General features: G+C 34.2%; 1 protein-coding gene across 1 annotated transcript; it reads right to left on the bottom strand.

The window, feature by feature from the left end:
* Positions 1-1,481: 1,481 nt before the first annotated feature.
* On the bottom strand, positions 1,482-3,282 carry LOC147278281 (putative galacturonosyltransferase-like 1). The gene has a single exon (XM_086250192.1). The coding sequence runs from the start codon at positions 2,975-2,977 to the stop codon at positions 1,874-1,876; it is 1,104 nt and encodes a 367-aa protein (XP_086106318.1). The 5' UTR covers positions 2,978-3,282; the 3' UTR covers positions 1,482-1,873.
* Positions 3,283-9,940: the final 6,658 nt, after the last annotated feature.

The following is a 9,940-nucleotide window of genomic DNA, read 5'->3' as shown; positions in this document are numbered from 1 at the left end:
ACATCGCGCGTTCAGTTTCTTACGACTTGCGACCTTCTTCTTTGTCCTTTTCACTCTCTACCGACACTCCATTTACAATTTTAAAAATCTATTAAATTCAAAATATTTTTTCATTTTAATTAACAATTAAAATTGAAAAATAATATAATATAAGAGTTATCAATGAATGATATATCCTCTATCTGACTAAAAAACTACACACACACGCATATATATATATATGTATAGTTAAATACTTGAAGCCACGATCAATGACAATTCATTTTCCATTTTTTATCAATCAAATTCTCAAGTAAGTGATTAATCGACTCGTCAAGCACAGGATTAATGGATTTAATTACAATTTATTCATTCGTTGAATGAGGTATTGTACGTTGTACATAAAACAAAAGACTCCAACTTATGATAGTATTGTTGAATTGTCAAGACACAAATCCAAATATTAAAAAAGAAAATAGTAGTTGGCAACAATAATATAAAAGATATGGAATATTGAGGGAGGCATATATATGCCATATGGCAAGAAGTAGCTGGGGTAAGAAGGAAGAAAATGCTATCTTCTTGTGCCTGCCTCTAAACTTACAAGCACTTTGTAAGCTTACGGTACCATGCATGCAACTTTTTTCTTCTCTTTTTTTTTTTTTTTTTTGTAAGTAATCTTCTTTTTCTCTACTTATTAGTAAATCTTTGTCTGAATTTTAAGTAATAAGTAATAGCATCCAAATTCTATAAGAATACATAATTGGGGTTGGGAGAAACTTGTTTGCCAATTGCCAGATTGCTTGTATTTGAAAAATATTCAATTCCTTTAGATAGAGTACATTTCTGATACAATTGTTCCTTTGTAAACAATTTTTTTATTATAGCTATTATACTCAATTAACTATTTTATTTTTGTTATAGGAAAAAAACTATTAATTAATTAACGGCAATCTAATACCTTTTTCTTTTTATTAAGTTAAAGTGGCAAATAAGCTGGCAAATGTCTTTCCAGCTACTACTTTCACTTAAAGCAAACTACCTGAAAATGGAGAATACAGTAATATCTAGCAAAACCTGTACTATTTCAAACACATAATTTTGGATCTTTGATTAGATTATATGTAAGATATTAAACAAATAAATAACTTCAAAGACTAGACTGTATTTAATAAAAGTTTGAAAATGGTTCGATAAGACAATAACATAACATTAATTGACCATGACTGATTGGTCAGTTGGAACTACACAATCTTTTTAAATCTAGTGAAAGGGTTAGACCTTCTAGTTTTGATGGTAATTAATTAATAAGATGTGATGTAATTAACCTAGTGATGAAATGTAGCTTAGCATACAGGTAAAATAATATATCACCTCCTGTTCTGCCTTCTGATAAAGAATCAAATGGAGCAAATTGAAAACCTGAACTTATTGCAACATAATATGTTAAAAAGAAGTAAAGATTAGAATGTTGAAATTATATATTAACATTCATTTACTAATTGAAAATCAAAATATCATGAATTAAGGCACCCAAAATAGCTCTTTTGCTATACATCATGAATTACAGACTATATATGATACAATTATATCACACATATATGATGACAAAAATTCATGAATTAATAATCCATTATTGTTTTTTCGGACTAATTTTCTTGTTATTTTTCTTGTCCGAAAATCTTAGTACGAATGAGTTATTTTTCTGTATCTGATACCTGTATAATCTACAAACGTACAACATTACAAAACGAATCACCTTCCTTCTTCAGTTCTTCTTCCCCATGTTCAACTGAAATCCAAGCCTGATGAGTGGAATTAATCAAGTTCAAAACGCACCGTTTTGCTCTACATTTGTCCGCCCAATATCGACTTGAGTTCACTGTAATTCCATTCAAGAATCCAAAACAAATGGGGATTCCAAGAGATCATAAGGAGCCCAGAGAGCGTCCAAAGGGCAAGGCCTATTGGCTTCAAGTCTCGCCCATGGCTTCCCTTTCCCACTCCAATGCAACAAACTCACCGAACCCGGGTGCAGATCTCTACAAAGCCCACGAAAATTATCGCCCCCAAGCCCATGTTGGTTCCACCTGTGCTCCACCGGAGCTATCTTCCCGGCGAACACCAACAAAAATGGCGGCAGCGAACCCAGCTCATAAATTCTCATCCCCTTCTGCAGCTCCATCCACTCCTCAATTTTGGTCGTGTAGTCACCGCCTCTCCACCGATCTAAATCGATCACCATCACCCCAGTGTTGAAGTAGCAAGCCTCGCGGTCCGCGAATGTGAGTGAGAGTGATGGGTTGGACCAGAATGTGGGGGTAAAATAGGAAGTGAAATTTGCGTTGCAGTACTCCGGGGCGGCGAGGACGGAGGTGTCGCCGAGCGGGGTGGCGGCGAGTTTTGCGATGTCGTCGACGAGGATGAGGTCGGAGTCGAGGTAGACGACGCGTCGTACGCAGAGGGGGAGGAGGTTGGCTAAATAGCTGCGGGCGTAGTTGAGTGGGCAGTCCAAGGCGGAGCGGATGGAGGTGGAGATGAGGCCGCTGACGTGGGAACCGTCGAAGGGGTAGATTTGGAATTTCAGGTAGGGGAAGGACGTGGCGATGGTGGCGTTTAGGAGCGAGGCGTTGGCGGAGGCGGAGGCGACCAAGTGGAACAGGACGTTTTGCGGGCAGGAGGAGTGTTGGAGGACGGAGAGAATGGCGGCCATGGAGCCGCGGATGTAGGCAGTGTCTAGGGTCATTGCCACGTGGACGGCTTCAGCGGAGCACATCATCACTTGGTTCTTGCTGTTGTCATCTTCGCCGGGGTCCACGTCAGCATCACCACCAGCCACATCATCGACGGTGGTGATGGAAGGGCAGTCCGGGGAGTTGTAGAACTGGGGGGCTTCTCTAAATTGTTGGGCGGTGGCGGCATTGGATATAGAGGTAGTGAGGAAGAGGAAGAGAAAGCAAGCAAGGAGGAGTAGTGGTGGGTTATGAGGCATAGGCATACTTTGAAATTTTAGGGAGTGAGATCTGAATGAGGTGTAGGCTTAGGCTTAGCTTTTATATCTGATCACGCTTTGGTTTGGTGTTTTTAAAAAAGGGAGGGGAATGAGTGGGAATGAATAGCTGGATGGGTTTTTTTAGTGTGCAGCCTGCAGAGTGCAGGGCATATAAAATTATAAATATGGAATCGGGGTTGGGGTTGGGGAATGGGGGGTGCTTAATTGGTCGAGTCAAGAATTTTTCTTTGGGGGTGTTGTTGAGTTCACATTAAGCCGGCAGACTACTAGTACCATTCTTCTAGATTGGTTTTCATCTACCTCTGCCTCTCGCCAATGAGTGAGACAGAGATGGGTTTTGTAGCCTCAAAGAAAGTGGACCCTACATCTCTTTCTTTCTACTTCAACGTCCTACATCTCCTAGCTTCTCCTATGTTTTTTTTATTCCTTTATTAACTTAGAATAGAAAAGAAAAAAATTAGAGTTATATAGCCATTGAGTATTTTTCCAAAAAATATCTTGACATAACAATTTTTTCTTAACATTAGAAGGATCATATATACCTTTAACCTCTTATAATATTAATTTAGTTTCTACAATTTCTTACAATCTGAACTAATTTTAAAGACTTTAACATGACAATCTTGTTTTAACATTAGAAGAATCATATTTGCTATTTTCTCCAACTTCATAAATTCACCAAAAATAGCTCAAGACTCCAAATAATTCACCGAAAAATTCTACGGATTCGTATTGATGAGTACTAATTTCCTATGACCTCAAAATAATCAAATTTCTTTCAAAAAAATTATGAAAAATTCTACTCTCATAATTTAATTCTAAAAATAATAATAATCGCCTTATTCTTGAATTTTCATTTTCTAAAATTTATTTCTACACAACTAAGCTCTAGAACCACAACCAAGGTCTAAGTTAGTTAAAATAAACTTAAAGAAATTTCTAATTCCTTTAAACAAACCTCACAACAAGTTTGAAAATTTTAAATAACAAAATTATCATAAGCCAAAATTTGGGTTATTACACTCGGTGAAGACAAAGCTTGGCTGGGTTAGAGGCACAAGAAAAAAGGAAGGAAAGATTAAAAAAAAAAACTGAAGAGAGAGGCACATGGAAAAAAAAAAGTAAAGAAATAAAAACAAAAAAGAAAAACAGAGGGGGGATTAGGGCCTGTGGGCAATTGGAAAGAAAAAAAAAGGTTTGAGATTTTGTTTAGTTATTTTAAACCTTAAACTCTAATACATTTCTATATTAAAAAAATTAAAAATATTCTAAAGGGTGTAAAACCTAATATCTTAAAGAATATAGAGTATATAGAGTTTAATGTATTAATTATAGAGTATAAAGAGTATTAGGGTATATACAGTATATACAGTATAAAGAATATACTAATTTTATTTAACAGTATTTGTTTCAGTGCGCATTATATTCACCTTATATCACATAAAACCTACTAAATAATTTGATTTTTTCAATATTTTTTATTAATTTAATAGATAATATGTTAAATAAATATATGGTAAAGTTTTATTAAAAAATTTCGTCGTTTTCGTCTAATTTTTATCAAAATTAAAAAATTTTAATCAAAATTTTATTCCTTGCATTAGTCTCGAAATGGCAGTAGCAAGCAACAACCAAAAAAGTTGCCATCTTTTTAGAGCTTATGTATGTAATTACTTCCAGTAAAAGAAAGTAATTAAAAGGCTTAATTATCGATTTACCACCCAAAACTGTAACTCATTCCCACTTTACCACCTGAAAGTTTTTTTGTCCCAGATTACCACCTGTAACTTACATCCGGGTCCCATTTTACCTTGTTTCGTCAACAATTCCGTTAATGCTGACGATCTGGCCGTTAATGCTGACGTGGCGCGCTAGATGTGCGCCACGTGTCACATCTTTTTTTTTTCGCATTTTTTTATTTTTATTTTTTTATAAACTTTGAAAATTAATTAAAAATAACTCCGAACTCAGAAAAATACAAAAAAAATTCCTACGGACTCGTCTTGACTAGCACTAATTTACTATAAGGTTAAATTACCAATTTGCCCTCTAAAAATTTTCAAAAAAATTAGAAAGTCCAAATTTATTTCTAAAAAATTAAAATAAACTTTCCTCTATTAAATAAATTCTAGAATTTTCGTAAACTCTTGGACAAATTCTCAAAAATATTTTGAAAAATTACCAAAAGCTTGTTTTAGAGAATTATTTCAAGACTTTACAGAAATTTTAGAATTTTTCTAGAATTTATTTTATAGAGAATTTTATTTTTCTCTAAGACCGAGAGGTCTTTTGGGTAGCAAGTGTTCACGAGAAAGGTATTGTTAGTTTTTAGAAGACTAACGGTGCAGACCTCATATTTTTTGGAGTTCGGGAGATTATTTTATGAATTTTCAAAGAGTCTAGAGTATTTTAATTTTTTAGAAATAAATTTGGACTTTCCAAATTTTTTTGGAAATTTTTAGAGGGAAAATTGGCATTTTGACCCCATAGTAAATTAGTACTAGTTAAGACAAGTCGGTAGGAATTTTCCGTGTATTTTTCTAAGTTCGGAGCTATTTTTAATTAATTTTCAAAGTTTATAAAAATAGAAAAATTAAAAAAATTAAAAAATACAATAAAGATGTGACACGTGGCGCACATCCAGCGCGCCACGTCAGCATTAACGGAATTGTTGACGGAACAAGGTAAAATGGGACACGGATGTAAGTTACAAGTGGTAATCTGGGATAAAAAAACTTTCAGGTGGTAAAATGGGAATTAGTTACAATTTTGGGTGATAAATCGATAATTAAGCTTAATTAAAATGATGAAACTTAAAAGAGAAGATTATTGCCAACGAAAGAGCGGCGCGGGAAAGAATATGCAAAGGTACATATGATTTAACATTAATGGTCCTACAACCTTTTTCTGTCCAGCTTTTATTCAAATCGCATGGTGGTCAATGCTTCCTCAATGACTCGTCGTCATGACAGTTCATCTTTCATTCTTGCCCATCCACTTTTTCTTTTTCTTTATTTTTTATTTTCACTGTGATTATTTTTCTGGTTAATGATCTCTCTCAAATGTTGAGATATCGCAGTCGGGGAAAACTAACTTTGAGCAACTGAGTCCTCCAAATGAGAAGCATGCTGTTTGGAATCTACAGAGGAAAAAAAAATTGAAATTCATACTTCATAACCAAGTTTTCTGCTGACCTACTCCAGAGCTACGTGGAACATACTAAATATATGCATGTCACAGCTAGTCATGTGCTAAAACTATGCCGAATTTTATTGAACAAATTAATAATTTTGTGGTCGGAGATGCCAACTTTTGAATTATAGCACTTGGACCCTTGTTAGCTACCTAGCAAAAATATATATATATATATATTGGTGCTTAATTCATTTTGTGGATTATACGTGTCATTAAGTAGAGTTTAATAACTGGGAGTTGCTTCAAAAATACTTTATTCTTTTTGTTCTTCACAATCAAAGAGTGAAATTTTGAAAATTTTGCTGAAATTTTTATTTTTTTGGGGTTCCAAAAATTTATAATATATCCATTAATTTTCGCTAATATTTCGGCAAAATTTTGCTAAAATTTTTGCCGAAATTTCGAACCCCCCCACAGTATGTTTATGTATAATTTCGATGAAATTTGGTGAAATTTAAACTAAATTTCGCTGTGACTAACTCAGATCTCAGAAGTCTCAGCCTCATTTCCATTTCATCTCTCAGATCTCTCTATGTGTCTTCTCCCCCTGCGCAACTTCTCTCTGTCTTCTCCCTCTACGCGCACCCAGCTGCCTTCGGCGTGACGACATGATCCCCTGCCTCCTCCCCCTGCGCACAGCGCAACCAATAAGTATCTTCAACCTTGTACCCAAATCTGTCAAATACTTACGGCCTTGTGTTGTGGTCCTTGTGGAGTTGTGGGTTTAAGCTTCTTCCAAATTTACACAGCAAACAATAAATGATTTTTCTTTAGATAAAGACATAGAAATGAGTGGGTTTTGTAGCCTGTAGGCATTAGTAGGCAATAAATGATTCGATATCTTTCCATTCCACTATCTAAGTATCTAATATTTATTAGATTTTCTTTTTTCTGGTTGATTACTTGATTCAAGTATTTAATTGTTTAATTGTTTAAATTTGGGTTTAATTGTATAAAGACTTAAACCGTACCCAAATATATTTGGGTTTAATTGTTTAAATTTGGAAATAGTTTTTTTTTTTGGGTTTGAAAAATTTGTAATACTTATTTGAAATTTGGAAATAGTTATTGACTATGATTGTGTATATTTGGGGAAGATTTAAATGTTTAATATGATTTTGGGTTTAAAGTTGAGTTGCCTCACCCTTTTACTTAAGTGAGTTTGACAATAGCTCTTCAAATGAGTATGGCTATGGGCAAATCTTACCACAAATACCACCTCTTGATCCATATGGTTGAAGATGTATATTGTGGTGATTATTCTTCGTAGTTCACCTATTCTGGACATGATGATATTGAAGACAACGGAAATTTTGAACCTATTAGAAACTCTATGTGTTATTGAATACTTATTTAATTCATGATTTAATATTGTAATATAAATAAATTAGAGGTGTTATTTATATAATTATTAATTAGTGACCAATTTTTTAACTGTATTTGTCTCCAGCGCGCATTATATTCACTTTATATCACATGAAACCTACTATATAATTTAATTTTTTTAATATTTGTTATTAATGTAGTAAATAATATGTTAAATAAGCATATAGTCAAATTTCATTTAAAATTTTTATATTTTGATAATAATTTTCATCGTTTTTGTCTAATTTTGTCGAAATCAAAATTTTTGTAAAAATCTTTATCAAAAATTTTATCGAAACCGAAATTTTAATCACAACGGTGCAATGAGAGCATGATAAAATCACCTTTAATTCTTAATTTCTTATATTGCAGGTCCCTAGAAAAGGTCATAATTTGTATTGTGACAGCAAACTACGTAGCAGATATTGAAAAGACACGTCGGTCCAAAATATATTCATTAATTCTCCATAAGTGTTAGGGACACGGTGAACTGGGTACGTGTAGTCATACATATATGACAAGCATCTAACACACTTATACTTTGTCATGTTTCAGAATTACTCAAAAGAGGACGAAACCCAGTAAATTAAGGGACGTCGTGAACAATTTAATTACTGTGGTCCTCCTACGTCCACTGCTAGTACTCACTCGTACAGCAAGGGGCTAATATCATCACGATCATGTGCCAAAAAAGTCAATATTGAAAGCGTCATTATTAATTATGCCATGGTTTTGCAATATTGAAGCAAGGATTAACCTTTAATGATGTCATAAAAGACTGAGCTAGCTAGCACTTGTTCACAAGTCTTCGTTCCCTGGCTGAATATCACGATTGAAGGGTTTATGCTTTTATAATTAATATTAATATCCTTACACATATTAAGCAAATTAAATCAACCCAAATTCAGATCTTCGTTATAAATGCATACACATTTGACAGTACGTTCCCATAGTCAAGTTATCTATTTTTCTTTTTTCTTTTTTGGAAAAAAGAAGAAGACAGTTTCCATGGTCACACTCACCACCGACAACCCCAAACGTGTGTGGGTCATGATGGTCATTACTCAATAGAGGCAGCTTGAAACTAAATGAAGTTCACCATCATGTACATGCTTGTCTACATACTAGGGATTGGGATTGCTAGTGCATGCTAGCTAGCTGAATGCACACAACTATACAATGATTGCATCAATTAATCAATTAATTTTGAATCTTTAGTGACTATAAAAAAACTTCAGCAGTAGTACAAATTTTGACCAAAATAAAAGGTTTAAGAAGATAAAATCATTATTTATTAATGTCGTGCCATGAAGTCCTCTCAGACCTCTCCTCTCTCTCATCATATAATGTTACAAGTACACCAATTAAGTTCAAATACATACAATAACGTCGGTGCTTGGCAGTTGGTACATTAGAATAGAATCGCGGTCGCGTGCACCACCAGCATAGGCTTTGAAGACTACTCAAAATCAAACTTTTTAATATTCAGAGACGACTTTAATGCATTGCCTCGTGCTACTTAAATTATACACTTGGAAGTTGGAACTTAGAACCTTGTAGATAAAATGATAACTTTTTCATACATATAAATTGGTCTTCGTACAATTGCCAAAAAAAAAAAAATTGGTCTTCCGTCTTGGTGTTCTTTGTTCTCATATAATTAATGAAGACCAAAGAAGTTGATGAATAGAATGAATGAAAATGACAGCCCACTGGGTCACGACGACACGACTCATGAGCGGGCTTCCAGGTAGTTGCAAGGAAAGAAGCTTATCAAGTTTTTACTTCTTTGTTAATTTTTTATTTTTTTTAGTTTATTAATTTGACTCCTCTCTCTCTCTCTCTCTCTCTCTCTCTCTCTCTCTCTCTCTCTCTCTCTCTCTCTCTCTCTCTCTCTCTCTCTCTCTCTCTCTCTCTCTCTCTCTCTCTCTCTCTCTCTCGTGTTTTGGTCACTCCCAATTGATGCTGAAGTTCCATAGTGCATCACTGTATTAATTTTATGTTTTTGGTCTTTTGATGAAAAATATCTACTCTTCAACACCCACTTATATAATGTGAAACACGTTACACAATGGGAATCCAAAATTTAACCAATTTTAATTTCATCAACAGGTTGTGTTTGAGGCCCTTAAGTCCTTAAGTCCTACATGTACACCCTTAAGTCCTTAACCTATATATGGGCTAATTATTTACATGGATCCGCTGCGCAAGTGACAATGAATATACAAGTCAATTCGTGGAGGCTGGCCACTCAGAGCCTTATTTTGTAATTAATTTAGTTTGGGTGTTGATTTTTATCATTTTTTATGTAGGAGAGTAAGTATTTCAAAGTTCATAAAATACCCAACATATTAAAGAACTTGAATCAAGTGGCCAAAAAAAAAAGAA

Source organism: Dryas octopetala, chromosome 7 (genome assembly GCF_963921425.1).
Source record: "Dryas octopetala chromosome 7, drDryOcto1.1, whole genome shotgun sequence".
NCBI lineage: Eukaryota > Viridiplantae > Streptophyta > Magnoliopsida > Rosales > Rosaceae > Dryas > Dryas octopetala.
Note: the sequence above shows the minus strand (reverse complement) of the source record. Positions and strands in the feature narration are given on the sequence as shown.

Coding starts and splice junctions, on each gene's coding strand:
- LOC147278281 (XM_086250192.1), bottom strand. CDS start 2,977: ATGCCTATGCCTCATAACCCACCACTACTCCTCCTTGCTTGCTTTCTC.